General features: G+C 48.2%; 1 protein-coding gene across 1 annotated transcript; it reads left to right on the forward strand.

Moving 5' to 3' along the window:
* The first annotated feature begins 359 nt into the window (after positions 1-359).
* Positions 360-15,860, forward strand: LOC119198436 (RNA-binding Raly-like protein). The gene is made up of 8 exons (XM_062559194.1): positions 360-496; positions 8,563-8,638; positions 9,373-9,420; positions 10,129-10,307; positions 13,062-13,178; positions 14,180-14,349; positions 14,949-14,987; positions 15,621-15,860. The coding sequence occupies exons 1-7, from the start codon at positions 460-462 to the stop codon at positions 14,979-14,981; spliced, it is 660 nt and encodes a 219-aa protein (XP_062415178.1). The 5' UTR covers positions 360-459; the 3' UTR covers positions 14,982-14,987; positions 15,621-15,860.
* Positions 15,861-16,512: the final 652 nt, after the last annotated feature.

The raw sequence follows: 16,512 nt of genomic DNA on the forward strand, positions 1-16,512 counted from the left end.
CATATATACTGTATATGATATGATATGATATGAGACTGTAGAGAGCACAGTCATGTAGGCAGGATATATATATATATATATATCCTGCCTACATGATTAGACTGCCAAGGTGTATTATGTAATATGTGTGAGAGAAACATCATTTAGATATTGCTACATATAATTTAAAATGCATCAATTACTGCTGATCAGCTCAGAAAAGTTTCATTCGTGACTAAATGTGAATTTGAGGGAGGATGTTCCTCCACTGACGTGCGCGTGGTGCCCCCCCCCCCCCCCTCTCTGAGCAATGGTACGGTCCTCTCCCGAGCAGCGGCTCCGACCCCCCCTCCCCTCCCCTCCCCTCCCCCTTCCGAGGGGCTCCTGTATTTGCGGTGAGAAGGTCTCGCAGCTCGCAGGAGTCCCAGAAGCCGCAGAACGAAGCCCCGGACGAGCGCAAAGCTGGAGCCGCACTACGCGATGACCATGTACAAGGGCAAGCGCCGCAACCACCGATGTAAGTCTGCGCCTTGCCCCATATGCGACACGCGCGTGAGGGGGGGGGGGGGGGTTAGGGTTATTTTCATGTTATTTTTGTTTTTTTTGTTTTTTTTTGTTTGACGCAAGTTGCAAATACCGAGCGAGGAGTCGTTTATTTCCAGATGCCCCCCCCCCCTCCCAACTAATAACCCCAGAATGAGAGAATCTCCCTGTTTTCAGTTATGAAATGGAGTGACCTGCAGCCTGATCGGTGCTCCCATCAGGCTTTTACTTTAGAAAGCAGCAGTCTGGTGTCATAAATTCATTCTGCTCAAGTTGTCCGCTATTAATAATACAAAAAAAACTCTTCTTCAAACTTAAAGAATGTTCATTCTGCCGTTCAGTGTGAAACATGTTCTGCATGATCGTTCCTGGTTTAGTCTCCCGTGAATGTTTGTGCTGATGAAGTCTACACACCGTGATGGAGCAATGATGGAGCGGTGAGGGTCCTGGAGGCGTCAGCTGATTTGTGTCGTGTCATTGTACGCAGCCCGGTTTTCAGGTGACAGATGCGACTTGGACAAAAGATGACATTTTGGGATGTCATCTTGGTTTTGTGAGAAAATTAGATTAAAAAAAAAAAAAAAAAGAATTCTATTCTGGTGCTTGGACTAAATGATGCAGTGATTCATCAACTAAATAAAAGAAATAATCAGGAAATTAGTTGATAATTAAAATAATTAGGAGATGCAGCCTTGATGGTCCCTATTGGATGGATGCACAAGTGCACACACACACACACACACACACACACACACACACGGCAGGTGAATCTGGCTGCAGATTGGGATTTGGGCTTCGGTGGTGGAGGCCCTTGATCTTTCTTCTCCCCATCAAATGAAATGCTGAAAGCTGCACCGTGCACTGCAGAGGCCGCCATGCAGGACCGTGTGGACACACGCTGGGAGGGAATGTAAACTGGGACCCAGAGGAGCCCCCCCCGCCCCCCCCCCCCCCCCCGCTTTGAGGAGGGTCCATGTAGTCTGCATGGATTAAAAAACAAAAGTCAACACGTGGGCTTCTTAGTTGGAATGGGATGATGCAGATGAGCTGTTATGGAGGTGCTTTGTTCTCTGGTGAACCCTGTGCCTCTGAGCGGGTTCACGATGTCGTCCAGTTTGACTCATTTTAGTGAAAAGAGGAACCTCGACGCCTCTTCTCCTGCGAGCTTGAGCGTTTGAATTGAAGTCCAAAAAATATTTCAGATTTGGCATCTCGGGCGTCTTTGCGGATCGGACGCGGTTTCCGGCCGTCTGCACCAGCGGGGATTTGGCTGCGGGCTCGTGTGTGTGTGTGTGTGTGTGTGTGTGTGTGTTTCATCTTGTGTGCAGTGAACAACCTGATCTCACAGAGAGAACTTCCTTTTGGACTCCGGGGCTCTTCAGACTTGACGCGGAAACGCTGCACTTATAGACAACAAATGAATGCACACTCATGTGGCTGTATTTGTGTGCTGTTGATGTGGAGGGGGAGTTGGGGGGGGGGGAGGTGCAGGCTGTTACGTCTTCTGGAGATGTCCTCCATGTGTCTTAAGCCGCGTGTCAAGGGCAGTGGTGGCTGAGTGTCTCTCTGCCTCTCAGACTAGACTTCTTGTCAGCTTAGCTCCATCCCCACATCAACGATTGCATGTCCATGGGGAGGAATACAAATCAACACACTCTGTGGGGGGAGGGAGGGAGGGAGGGGGGGGGCTGTCGGAGTCTGCTGCTCAGCTTTTAAAAAAAATCTTTGATCTAAATCGCAACCAATTACAAAATATAATCCGTTCCAGATGCATCAGTTTGCACCAAAGATTCCGTTGCTACACTTTAAAAAAAATAAAAAAAATGCACCAGTTGTGTTTCGTCCCTGTTTTATTTTTTGAAACGAACCAGCCGCCACCTCACCCAGCGCCGTCCTGGAAAATGTGTTTTTTATTTTTGTTCTGTCAAAAAGGACCTAATGAGGCTCCTCAAATCGATGGAGAAATAATGTGACGTGAGTCGTCACAGGACGTCGCTCCCCCTCTCGAGGACCCCTCGCCTCTCGCCACCGGCAGCCGCTCCACCGCTTGGTTCGCTGCCCGGAGAGTCGTGTGACAGGAAGACGAGCATCCAGAGCAACACGCACGCACGCACGCACGCACAGCCGCCGATGCACAGTGACTAACCGCAGCACCGAATCACACCTCATTATCCGTATTCCTCTGCCCAATAAGCCTTGGGGAGGGGAACAATGTCGTAAAAGGGCGTTATCGTGTAGCAGCAGAGTGTTTGGAGGCGTGAGTGAAGGGCCTGTGGTACCATTGGATCCGCTGCCCAGTGGACAGATGGGATTTGAGGGGGGGTTGGCGAGCCCAGCGAAATAATTGGAGGGCTTGTAACGTCTCACTCTGTCCGTCTATCCCACGCTCCCCGGTGCAGGGATGCGCGACGTGACATCTTCGAGGTGAGCACGAGAGGGCATCACGCACTCGCAGTCTCCGCTTCTCCTTTTCGTGACGGTTCGAACGGGAAAACGTGAGCGGCTCGAGCTGCGACGTTTTGGTGGTTTTTGGGCGGCCTGATAATCAGCTTCCTCACCACTGGATATCACATCAGTTCTTTGGGAGACGTCACGATTCGTGCCTTATCTAGAAAGAAAAACGATACCATCTGGATTCATTTTAGGGGCCATCAATCGATATGAGACAATCTCATATTCCCATTTATCAACTCAGTAGGGCTGCGAGGCCAGATGTTATGATTCATTGTCTTTCAACAGAATCGTATGATGATGAAATCCTCTACGTCGTATAAACAACCATTCCTTATTTAATGAATCATTTAGGATTGAAAATGTCCTAATCACAGTTTTCGTAAATCATTTGGTAATTTTCCAAGCCATAATAAGCCATAATAAGCCATCATTTTGATATTATTGTGAATCAAACATTGTTAAGACCTGGCTTTAGGAACTTGTGATTTGTGACACTTTTTCTCGATTAAACGTGCGTGTGTGTGTGTGTGTCGTCTTTTCAACAAATAGTGAACAACAGCGTGAGTTGCATCATCGAGCAGGAGGCTCTACCGTGAGCCGCGTGTTTGATCGGACTCCCTCGTAGACTGAATCGTAGCCGCCGTGTCGCCTCCATCGGCCCTCGGAAACACGGAGATAAAAGGCTCATCTGGAGATTTGCGACGCACACACACACACACACACACACACACACCCGAGGTCTGCGGCGACTCTTTCATCTCGGAACACCTGCCGCTCCGGCGAGGAGCTGGTGTCAAAGACGCCGACGTCCCCACCTGAGACGTAGAAGCTGGATTCAGCTGCCTCCCTTCACGTCCCTTTGATTTCGTCCCTCCCGCCAAGGAGCAGTTTGCTTGATTTGTTACTTTGTTCCATTAGCAAAGAGTTTGTGGTTCCACGAAGGAGATGACGAGCAGATCACTCTCTTCCTCCTTCTTTCTCTCTTTTTTTCATCCTTTTGTTTCAGCAGAAAAGGTCCCGCTGAGATGCAATATTCCTTCTTCCAGGGTGTCCGGGTCCAGATGTCCGTCTCATCAAATACTCAAATATAGAATGAAAATTGAGTTCTCAGAGAGGAGGATCTGCCGCACTTTTATGTCATTGGGAATCGAACCTCACCTCATGGGTCCGCACCCATGGTCAGATAAGACAAACCATTCCGGGAGGCTTCTGCCCAGTTTGTCCCGGAATCGTGGCGTTAATCGATTGGAATGCACTCTTGAGATGTTAAAGAAACCTTTGAATTAATTTGCCAGAGTTTGTGCGTGATCTGTCACTTGTGGCTGCGGTCTGTGGGGGGGGAGGAGGGAGGGGTTCTTGGGGGAAGAGAGGAACGCGCTTCCCTTGCGGATCCTCCTGAAAGGAAGCTCGCTGCAGCCAGTCACCTGGCCCCCGGCGACCCACGGGTGAACCACGTTTGTGTCCTGGACGGTGATTTAGGGAGCAGGACTGCCTTCGGAAGTGAATATAGTTTCGTCCATTTCGAAATAGCTGCATGACATTTGTGTCCCGAAATAAAGAAAGTATTTGACTAAAGGAACGTTGGGCTTCTGCATAATGTAATGATGTTTTTGGCCTTCACTGTCAGTCTGAACTTCTGACATCCTGCACAGCCAAAAGAGCTTCCAACTCAATTTCATAAAACGGGTAAAAAGCACCCATTGTCATTCCCAAAATTGTATAAGAGCTGTAAAGGGCACATTTTCTATGAAATCCTGAATCCTTACCTGTTTCATTATAGTCTCTGCGTGCGAGGTGATAATGGACTCCCATGAATGGTTGTTTTTGTCAATTATAGCCTCTGCTGCACCACAGCAGGTGTGCAGACAGGTCATTTGCAGAAGCAGAAATAAATAAAAAGCTGGGTTATCTGTAACCGGTGAGAAAATCCGACATTAAATCAAGCGTTTGACATGCAAATGATGGTGATGCAAATGACTCCTGGTGCGTTCTCAGCCGTGTGGTTCTTGTAATTTGCTGTTGGGAGTTTGCAGCTAATCTCCTCTCCAGATGTAAATGCTGCCGCGTCTGTATTTACTAACGAGTGACGCACTTGGAGTGTTTTTAGCTTGATCACGACCGATGGCATATTTAAAAAGAGAAGCCTGTGCAAACAGGCTGAAACTGTCTTTGTGTCAGAACTGTCTTTGTTCCACTGGCGTGCACAGATCGAGCCGATGAGAACTGGATTTCCGTGAATCTCTCCATCCTCCCGCACTAATACTTCGGTCCGTCTCTCCTTTCTCTGCGACCTCGTGGTGGCCCCTGCAACCCGAGCCTGTTAGCCCAAAGGCTTTGGAGGAAGCTATCAGCTATTTTCCCCTTTTTGTGATGGAGAGAATGAAAGTCAGACTTGTTGTGTCTTTGTTTTTTTTAGCGGTGACTCTTATTATTATTATTATTATTCCGTCCAGGAAATCCAGGCGTCTTCCTGTTCACTGCGTTCTCACGAAACTCCCCCTCTCCTTCTGTTTTTGGGTGCTGTTTTCCTCACCCCGGTGATTCCCCTCCACCATATGCGCCGTTGATTTATTCAAAGCCTTGCCTTCCGCTGCTCGGCTGGTATTCATCCACGGCTAATGAAGACGGGGAGAAACGAGTCTTGCGACGCTATTCGCTGTCAACGCAGGCGTCGGGATATGAAAAGGCCCCACAGGTGATGCTCGGCACCGAAAATGTCTCGTAACGAGCTTCCTCTGCGCGCCAGGGACTTGAAGTCGAGGTGCCTCGAGAGGTGGAGTCGGAGGCTGCGTTGCGCGAGGGAGACGAATGGAAGACGGAGGGATGCGGCGTTGAGGGATGGGGGGGGGATGGGGGGGGGGGGGGGGTTTGAGGGCGAGGGGGCAGAACGGGAGGAAGCATGAGCGAGGCTAGTCTGAGGCAGACAGAGATGTAAGGCAACAAATGAGCCCAATAAAACACATGGGCAGGTTGCCTGGAGGAGTCACGGATCCTTGTTTTCTCGACAGAAGCACAGCGCTCTGTCCTCTGTGATTACCTAAGCGCCGGTCTTTCCACTGCAATTTACCACCACGACCTTTTCTTCCACCGGTTCCCGGTAGCAGTGGTGCCTCTTTGAATATTTATTCTGGGCTGTGTTTGTTTCAGTATGTGACAGACACCTCTCTCCTCCCTCTCTCTCTCTCTCTCTCTCTCTCTTTCCCCCTCCGCCTGTGACGGATAGAAAAGTCAAGATAAGAATCGAGCTCAAACATATCTATAAATAATTTCACGGCTGCACGATTCAAATTGCATCGTGCGGCTCACGCAGCGACAAGGTCGAGCCCTTTTGTTTCATTTGCTGCCCGGACGGCAGTGCAACAGACCCCTTTTTTGCTTTTTTTTAAAAAAAGCATCTGTTCAGCACCGCGGACAGCTCCGCCTCACCGAGCCTCGTCCCCTTTGAGCTGCACAGGAACACACGTCTTTCCTTTTAGTTGCTGCGGGTTGCCATTAGAATGCGCAGCAACACTGTTTCTGTCCTTTAAACATAGTGGTGAAACAATGCATAGCTGCAGTTTGGGTACATGTACATTCTGTTGTCACGAGGTGCAAGACAAACAGCACGTGTCCGTGTCGGCAGCTGTTGTCTCTGAGCACACGCTGCAGCGCTTTCCCACTTGCATCAGGTTTCCGCCTCAATTTCCCAGAGGCGACACACTCGAATGAATTTTTACAATGTAAAAAAAAAAAAAAAAAAAAGAACAGTTCATATTTAAGAAATGTTTGACTTTCCCCTTGAAAGCCGACTCAAAAAATACCCAAATTGTTCAGAATTACAATGAAACTATGCCTGGGGGATATTATGATATTATATCTGCTGGGATATGAGACTAGATTTTGGACGTTTAAATATTACAAAAGGATTTAAAGGCTGCTGGAAAAGAATGTCACAAAACATTTAATTGTTGCCTTTACCCGTAAGTCATTAAATCCACGTTACTGACGATTACTTCAACATCATCGAGATGTTTTGTAAGAAGCTACCCTGACAATACTGCTGCAATATGGAGGTAAAATGAATACAATGGTGAAGATGTGGTATTGATTTGCTGCATTGGACTGAACTGTTGAACCAGACTCATTCTGCGTGTGTGGAGGTTCTGCTCTGGGGTAAGCGGCGTCGCGGTGACGATCCGACGCTTATGAAGTGTAAAGCAACTCATTCTGTCGCCAGGCAGGAAGAGGGAGGCGGGGGGGGGGGGGACTTCTCGGAGGTTTTGGATGCCAATTATATTGAGCTGGATGTCTGTGGGCTAATTAAAGGGTCAATGTGCCACTCTAAGCAAACCCCCAGGTTAATTAGCAAAGTCCCAATTACCTCCTAAATCAGCATCGCGGCCGCTCCCATCATGCAAACACACACGTCCGTACACACACACACACACACACACACACACACTCACCCTTATACACTCGTTCGTTCATGCAGCTCTGCTCAAAAAGTCTAAGAGGGTTAGCATGTCTAAGTAGGCGGCATACAAACAGAACTGGGTTTAATCCTATTTATCAGAAGAGCAGCCACAGGGAGGAGGAGGCAAGAGTTTGGCCTGAAGCCTATTTTCACCCCGTTGCAGCTCTCTACTCCCAGGGACCTGGTTGGTATTTGCAGGGAGGGGGCAGGCAAAGGGCCTTTAAGCAAGTGTGCTTGGATGAAAGGGACGAAATGATGGCGAGAACTAGAATGAATGCAAAATTGGTTCTATGTCTATGAAATGACCCTTTTGAGCACCTCACTACATTGTGCACGGTTTTGCGTGACGTCAAAGATGCTACGAACAACTAAGAAACTAACAGAAACCGGCGTGAGGCTCTGGTTCTGGTTTAATTAAACGGTATCTACTGGCCTGATTGTGTGGACCGTCTGTGTCTACTTCTCACTTGGTTTGTTCCCTCAGTAAACGCTGTAACCGATGGTCCCTGTAGGGTAGAACAGGGCGGGGCTTACGTGTGATTGGCGGGTTCTTTTTCTGTCTGTAAAGCTGAAGGTGTTATTCTTCTGCACCAGACGCCACTTTGTGGAAACGTTCTTACGTCCGCTTCAGCAGCCGGCTATTAATCAAGACTCCCCGAAACGTCCAGTACTTTTTGTACTTATTATTTTTCTCTTTTTTTTATGTGTTCAAGGATCCCCTCCTGCCTCGCAACACAGATTGCATTTTGTAATCTTTCCAGCACACGATGACCTCCAGCTGAAGATCGTGTCCGGCGGTGCACCTCGACGTTGGCGTCCTGTAGTGCTGCAGCTTTTAAAAGTTTCCCTTTTTTATAGCAGAGATCAAATAGATCTTTTACTTTAGTCACGATGTAGTACTTTTAATGCTTCCTTTGTGCTCCGCCGGGCCTTTGAGGTTCCATCGATATCATGAGGAAAAGGCCGTTGGTTCTGTTTTGACGACACACACCTTTTAAATGAGAAGCGAAGAAAAGGAGTCTGTTGAATGAAATCCCACCAATAATACACAATGATACCCATAAGCCGCATCACAATACAGGCGTAACGCAAGAATGACTGGCGGGTGACTTGTTTGTGGGGTTTTTTCGCAGACATAAACATGGCTGGCGAGCCGAAGCCGTACAGGCCCAAAGCCGGCCACAAGCGGCCGCTCTCAGCTGTTTACAGGTAACGTTTGACCCCCTCTCCCCCCCCAACATGCCCCTTCACATGGTGCAGAAAATAATAACAACACAACCTGAACCTGAGGCTTCTTATGATTTTTTTTTTTACTTTCTTCTTTTGAACCTTGACTTTCTAATAAAGAGTTTGCCATGCTTGTAAAGCTCAAAGGAGATGCTGTTGTGTAAGCTTCATTAAACACAACCTTGATTTTCTGGGCTCATACACACACACACACACACCTCCGGGTCACAAAGCTGTGGTTGTTTACTGGCGTCCAATGTGACATTTCATTCACTGAGACAGCTTGGTGTGATAGTTTGTCAATTAGCAAAGTGTGTATTCCCACTAATTAGTTGCATTGCATGTCTAATTGTATTACTTCATGCTTTGTGTTAGGATTAACCCTCATTTGCATTGTGTTGCTGCGGCTGCAAACAGCCACCATGTGATGTGGTAAAAAACAAAACAACGCTAGACCTCTCTAAATCAAAATAGAAACACATTAACATTCATTAGATTTGGAAAATAGCTCTGTCTTCTCTCCTCTTGTCTTTATTTCTCCCCTCTGCTTAAATAATCAATTAGTTCTCATACATAACATGCAGCCTACTTCACATGACTTCCATTCCGACTGCTTACTTTTGACGCATCCAAAATTGTGTTTTTTTTGTTTTTTGTTTTAATGCAACCCATTTCTGTCTTTAATATGTCTCGTTTTTTTTTTGTCTCTCTCGTAGCGGTTATGAATTTGACTACGAGTACTACAGGGATGATTTCTACAGCAGGTACGTATCCTTCACGTCATGTTGTACGCCGACCTCGTTTATTTAACAAGTTTTTGCATATCTAGCCAGCAACTAACCTTCGTTGGCAGATTTAGGTTTTCCGGGTTTCTAGGCCCCATGTGGGGGGCGGGGGGGCGGGGGTCAATTTGACAGGTCTCCTCTGTAGATGCGTGATCCTCGTGAGCTGTGATTCACTAACCCTCGCTTCTAATAGGCAAACTTCAAAATGGGCCCGAATAGATCGGGCATGCAAATCGAGCCGAAGGAACACTTGTCTCCTCTGTCCTTGATCCGCTCAGTGATCTGACTGCTTATCTGTGGAGACATTTTCTAAATGTCAGACTTGTTGAGAGCCGTGACAGACGACTACTGTCGCCGAGCGCCGTCGACACCTTCCGTTGACATTTAGCACCCTCTCCACTGCCAAGAGATGGTTTCGCACCGACAAAGTGGAAATGGCAGTGGATTCCAACTGCAATATCTTTGTTTTCTTTATTGTGTGGCGTTTGGAGGGAAAGAACCCCAGAGAAATCCAAACAGAAAGAAACCACCCCCCCAGAACAGATAGAAGGCTTTAGAAAGAGGTGAGATAAAACCGCAACAAAACGTTAAGCTGCAGAAGGACACTTTCAGGATGCTGGAGGGCCTCTATAAATAAAAGTGCAAGAAGTGGAGTGTAAAAATATGTGTATCCCCTCTTTTCTCCAGGCTTTTTGACTATCACGGCCGAGTGGCCCCCCCGCCGAGGGCCGTGATCCCCGTCAAACGCTCCCGGGTGCTCGCTCCCTCCTCCCGCCGCGGCAAGGCCTCCTTCCCCATCAAGACCACCTCCTCCTCCTCCTCTTCGTCCTCCAGGCCCCCCACGTCATCCTCCTCCGGGCTCAAACGTACGCACGCACACACACACACACATGGTGCTTTTGTTACTTACCTCGTGTTTACACTCCTAAGAGCACATCAGATGCGTTCTGTGCTTTTAATGCAGATCTCAACGTCTCGGCGAGACAAAGCGTCGGCGTGATTCTGCCGCGGCTCTAAAAAAATTACCAAACAAACATCCATTTCACTCACTGCGGCGGCGTTTGATGTCACCGCCGGGCTCGCTGCGTCAAAGCGTCCCGGACGCAGACCGGCGTGGGAGGCGTGGTCGGCCGCGTTCCGCCTCGCCGCTCCGCTCCGCGTGATTCTCTCCCCGGGGTGTTGCAGTGCTGCTCTACGTTTGGCTAATTCGCCACTGCAGTGAAAGATTACAGTTTGTATTGACTTGACCTCGACCGAGTCGGGGGGGGGGGGGGGGGGTGTACCGCTTGGGCTGTACAAGTACTAATTCACTTTAAAGGGGGGGACAACAGGCATACGGATGATGAGGATGGATAGACTTGTCCGTTAAACCCTCGTTGATGATCAAACCCGATTGTTGGCTTCTGATGGGCGCGACCAAAGAAAGACCAAAGTTCTACTTTGTAAAGTCACGGATTCCCTGATAAATTTGGAATGAGACGCAAATTGTAGTTTGTATATTATTCCATTTCGTTGTTCTCCCGTCTTTGTTGCATGAATTGAGTCCCAGTGAAATGGCATCTTTACTGTGACGTATTCCGCAGGCAAAGGGACAAGATGTGGCTCCTGTCAGCTCAAAAAGGGGGCGGGTCTAAAACCAAATGGGTTTTGCTGCTTTATGCCTCTTAGATCTTCCCTCATAGAATCCTCCTTGTTTTTCCAAACCGGATGGACTATTTAAAGAAGGTCTTACATCAGCTTCGCCAGCCCCAAAAAACGCAGCGTCCGGTGGAATCATCCCAGACGAGTGATTCAACAGAACCACACTATCGCCAAGATGAAAATGTAACAGTTTATCGCGATCTCCTGAAATGAGATCCATTACTCATTCCCTAAATCTTATCTAACAAGGCTTATTGAACAGCGGTGACATTTTCCCGCGCGTTGCTTTAACACCATCCAGATAAAGATGGCGTGGGATTAGGACGTGCATGTTGTGTCCCTGCAGCGCATGCGACTGATGCCACAAAAGGGAAGAAGAGGAAAAAAAAAACTGTTCTTTATCTTCAAGCGCCGCGATGGGGAAAGCGAGGGCTGATCCGTGGATGTTTTGCCCGAGCGTTCTCCTCTTTCTCTTTTTTTTTTTTTTTGGATTCCTCGGCTCTCACCTGGTTTCCGTTGTTTCCTCAGCACGAGTTCTGGTGAGGTAATTAATCACCCCCCGCCCCCCCCCCCCCGTCCCTCATCAGTAATTGGATGCACAGGGACGTGGGATGACGCGGCTGTAAAACGACAGGATCTGACGGGTGTCGAGGAAGATTTGAGGTTTTCTCCTCAACTCCTGTTTTTTTTTTTTTTTCCCCTTCTGCTATGAAGACGACACGCCGCTGCAGCTGCCGAGGGGGGGTGGGGGGGGGGGGTTTAGGAACCAGATTACCTCACCACTCTAATGGTCTAAGTTCTTTAATCTGCTGGGGGTTCGAGGCGCCGAGCAGCACGACCGCCCGCATCAGCCCCCATCGAATGAATGGCGACGTCCCGCAGATGCGCTTTTTAAATTTTTTTTAGCATTCCGTATTTGCATGTGACACTTAGAGGTTGAGACCCGAACTCCGGCATGAGTTACGGTTCCGCCTCATTTACCCAAAGCCGGGATGTGCACTGTGGCGTGCACATGGAGCGAGAGGGATTATTCATAGGCCGCAAACAGAAGCAGTGGGGGGGGGGAGGGGGGGTCCCTTGTTTCTCCCGACGTGCTGCAGTGAGGGTTTGGAATTAAAAAATCCAATCAAAACACATTGATATGATTATTTTTCAATTCGTTTTAGTCTCAATATTCATCACTATTAGATTCAGTCTGAAAAGGCGCTGTTTATTTTATAGGTCTCATAATGGTACTGTAACGCTAGTTGAGTTGATTAGCATTTCAGTCAAATTCCATTACTCAAAAGTATAATCTTAATATAGTGATCTATAATCGTGTGTAGCTCAGTTGACCTGAATCTGACATTTTTGCCACCAATCGATTCGACCGCCTCTCAATGAAGCTTCCTGGGAATCTTCCAGAGATCTACTGTTGCGCAGCAGTTCATCACTAATGCGACCGATAAAATAATAATATGAATAATTAAACTCCCGTTTGCATCGTCACTCAGGCTTAAAACCAATGCAAGTTGTTTTTTTGAGTAATGAAACAGGTTGGCTGCTTCCAAATAAAAGCCCCTCTCTCTCTATGAAGAGAACAACGTAGAAACATAGTGAATGGAGGCGATGCCTCATGAATTCAACCCTGAAGCCTTTAACCTGCCATTTACAACAAACCAGACGCCCTCCCAAGGTGTAAACCCTAATCGCCTAACGTCAGAAATTGGCATCATTGAGCTAAAGCTGCCGCTCAGCGTGTGGGGGGGGGGGGGGGGGGGTGCTTTAAGCTGTGCACTAATCTGCAAATTGAAAGCAGCAGGGTTCACAGTTTCCAGCCCGGACGGCTGGCCAGATTGAGATGCTCTTCCCGGTGATGAAACGGCGTGACGCAGCAGCGGCGGGCGGACGTGGGGGAGGGGGGTGGGGGGGGGGGGGTGTCGTGGGGGGTCACAGGTGAAATCGGGGACGACCGCTTTCTGTGTTTTCCGTCCCTTCAGCGGTGAAGACGAACCAGCTGCAGACCATCAAGCGGGAGCTGACGCAGATCAAGCTGAAGATCGACTCCTTGCTGGGCCGCCTGGAGAAGATCGAGAAGCAGCAGAGAGCCGAGTCCGGTGAGAATCAGAAGGGGGGGGGGGGCGACGAGCTCACTGTGAAGGTCATTTAGACTTCATCTACCAGCAGGTCGCTGTGGTTTATTCAAACTCAGGAGCTTTTTTTTCTTTTACTCACCAGACGAATCACACGCGTCGTGTGATTCGTCCGAAGAGAAAAATAAAACTCCAATAAAAGAAATAATGCAAAAACTTTGGCTTTTTTTGCATCAAACTACTAGCGGTTGGAGGCATGTGTTTGAAATACCGACTGATCCTTTCAGCAATTATCGTCAAGGTAACTTACCTCCAAAAAAAAAAAAAAAAGTCTATTCCCTTTTTGTGTGAATTGCATTTTGTCTCTTTTTTGTCTGAACGCCAAAGCCAAGACGGGTGGAAACTGCTCTTTTTAATTGGGTTGTTCAGAGTTTTGAATTTGCTGTAAATCTTTCTTCTTCTTTTTTATCCAGCCATTCTGACTGTTGGATTATATTCACTCCAGTCAGAGGAAGGACTGAAAAATGCCTCCAATTCACACAGAGGCAAAAAGGTTTTACATCCCAAAAGAATTCGAGAGAGAAGAATCCGTTTAAAAAAAAAAAAAAACATTCTTCGCTTTTCTTCTTATAAATCCAAACGCTCCATACAAAATGAAAGTTTTCTTCTGAACAAACCTTGTGAGGTTAATTCGGAGATTTGGATCTCGTTCAGCACCAAAACTCCACTGTAGTTTTATATTGACGCCCCTTTGCTCCTCTGGTTCGTGACCAAGAAATAAATCCATTTTTATCTCTCCAAAAGCATCTTGAGAGGAGAGGAGGCTCGCCGGAGCAGTTTTGACCCAGAAAGGGTGTCATTTGGGGGGGGATGATATCTTTTGGGGGGCACATGCAGCTGCGACCCCTCGCGTCTTCTGTAGTTGACGTTGCGGCGTCTTTCCGCCGCGCCTCCTTCGCACGCATCTCGCAAACCGAGCGTGCACCTAATTCTCTGTGCCCTCTCTCTCTCTCTCTCGTGTGCAGAAGCTCAGAGGAAGTACGAGGACAACTGCGACTCCCTGCACGAGGAGTCCGTGTCGGAGACGGCGGAGAACTCCGGGGAGGAGGCGGGCGACGGCGCCCTGGACGTGGAGGCGGGAGAGATGACCGACGGGGGCGAGGACGACTACGACGAGGAGGGAAACCACCATCTGGTGAGAGAAACGGACCCCCGACCCCGACCTGGGGCGGGGGGGGGGGGGGGAAGCGGTGCACTCTGGGAGATCTCAAGTGGGCGGACAAATCCTCCCCCTCCGAAAAGTTGCTTTCTGGAGAATCATTCGTGGCCGCAGATCAGAGTGAATCGATCGAACGCCATTTAGTTTTTTGTGTGTAAATAGTACGATGTCTTTTATCATCAATGCGATCGATCGTTTGTTTGAGAGCTAATTCGTGCTGCCATGTTTGGTCTGGAATGGACTTTTGGGGAGTTTTGACCTGATCATCATCAGAATTCATCCAACCAAAAGATCAAATTGCTCTGAAAGGTGAACTGTGTGGTCGCTCTGTTTGGTTTCCAAGGTCAGAGGAACCGTCCTCGGTCTCGTGTGGGTTCACCTTTGACCCTGATTTATCTTTTATACTGTACATGTTCATTAGCTGTCGAGCTTTTCCTTCATAAACCTGAAGGTCACGGATCGACGAAACGTACCACAAAGACTGTCGTTAAAACCTGCGGCCTAAATGCTGTCCATGACCTCAACCTTCTCTCTCTCTCTCTCTCTCTCTCTCTCTCTCCCTCTCTCCTTTTCAGATAGAGAACCATGTTTCGGACATCGACAACTGAGATCAGGTGAGGCTCTTTTAAAACCAACCTAGCAGCATGTTCATGGGATGCCATGGTGCCACCACCATGTCCCCTTCACCACTGACGCTCTGTAAATGGGTTTAATCTCTGACAGGAAGCCAAATAGGTGTTTGTCAACCAAAAAGGTCAAAACTAGAAGAAGGTGTAGACGGCTGACGGCACGCATTAATGAACTGTAAACTGCAACGTGCTGTTAGCATTAACGCCCCTGATGATGCTCCACAAACCCCAGCTTAGCTTAGGTTTTTCCCTTTTTGGCTGTTGGCATTTCAGCTCCTTGTTGATTTTGCGGCGGGATTATTGATGCGTTTACTGCAACAACAAAAAAACTCCACGGCTTAAGAAACCGCGTCGCACTCGACTCTTCCATCCCCCGTCCGCCTTTTCTCCATTTCATCCTCACTCTACACATTGAACAACCCGACAGAAAGCGCAGTGGGAAGAACCTCGATGATAAGTCACGCCCAGAGGGATTAGAAGAGGCCGGAAGATGAGAGGTTTCCACAAAGCGGACAAGCTTTAAAACTCACGTCATCAGTATCGTAAATAGCCACCAATGTTTGAGGAGGAGGAGGAGGAGGATGTGTTCTCACCCAGTTTCCCCCTTCATCCCTTCAGGATGTGGCAGCAGACAACCCCCCCCCCCCCCCGGTCAGTGGTATTAGAATTCATCATCACCTTCCGGAGGATCTCTGGAGGATCAAGACTCTCATTCTGGACTGTAAATTGTGTTCAGGGGATGCTGAATCACATCTAGACGCCTAACTGTGCAGCTCAAAACCGAACGTGACGCGCTCTCTAAAGAAAATGTATTCAAGACTCATTTCAATGCACCAGCCCCCCACCCCCCCTCCCCCCCCCCCCTCCCCTGGATGTTCTGTGCAACCCATGTTTCATGGCAAGAGGCCGACGGTATAATGTGCTAATCTGTGAAAAAATAAAATGGAAGGGAACAAAAGAAGGCTTTTATTCTGATTACATAAATTGTATGCAGAAGGGAACATGACATTGTGGAACTGTCGCTGCTTTGATGAAATTGTGTTTGTTTTTTTCCCACGAATTTTATGTTGCTCCGAAACGTCAGAAACGATCTGCGAGGCCCGATCGGGGGTTCGGCGCGCTCCTCCCTGCTCCCAGCATGCACCGCTGCTGCTCAGGAGCCCGACGCCCCCATCGCTCTGCGTTCTGCATCGATTCGATGTGATTTGAGATGCCTTGATGTTGTCGATGTGATCGGAATTCATGTGGAATAATCTAACGTGACACAAAAGGCTTGTGCAGCATTAAAACAAGCTAAAGAGGATTACTTTTCATCGACGCACACAAACACACACGCACATGATTAAATGCAGCTTCAGCAGAGGGATTTCAGCGATTATCTGCAGAAGCCCTCCATCGCTGTTTAATTTGAATCACATTATTCTGGTCTGTTTTTACTCAATTAGTTCTTTCAACAGAACAGTTCAAATCATGCATGTTTGGAGATGGGGGGTGGGGGGAGCGTTGTGAT

This window comes from Pungitius pungitius, chromosome 19, assembly GCF_949316345.1.
Source record: "Pungitius pungitius chromosome 19, fPunPun2.1, whole genome shotgun sequence".
NCBI classification, from domain to species: Eukaryota; Metazoa; Chordata; class Actinopteri; order Perciformes; family Gasterosteidae; genus Pungitius; species Pungitius pungitius.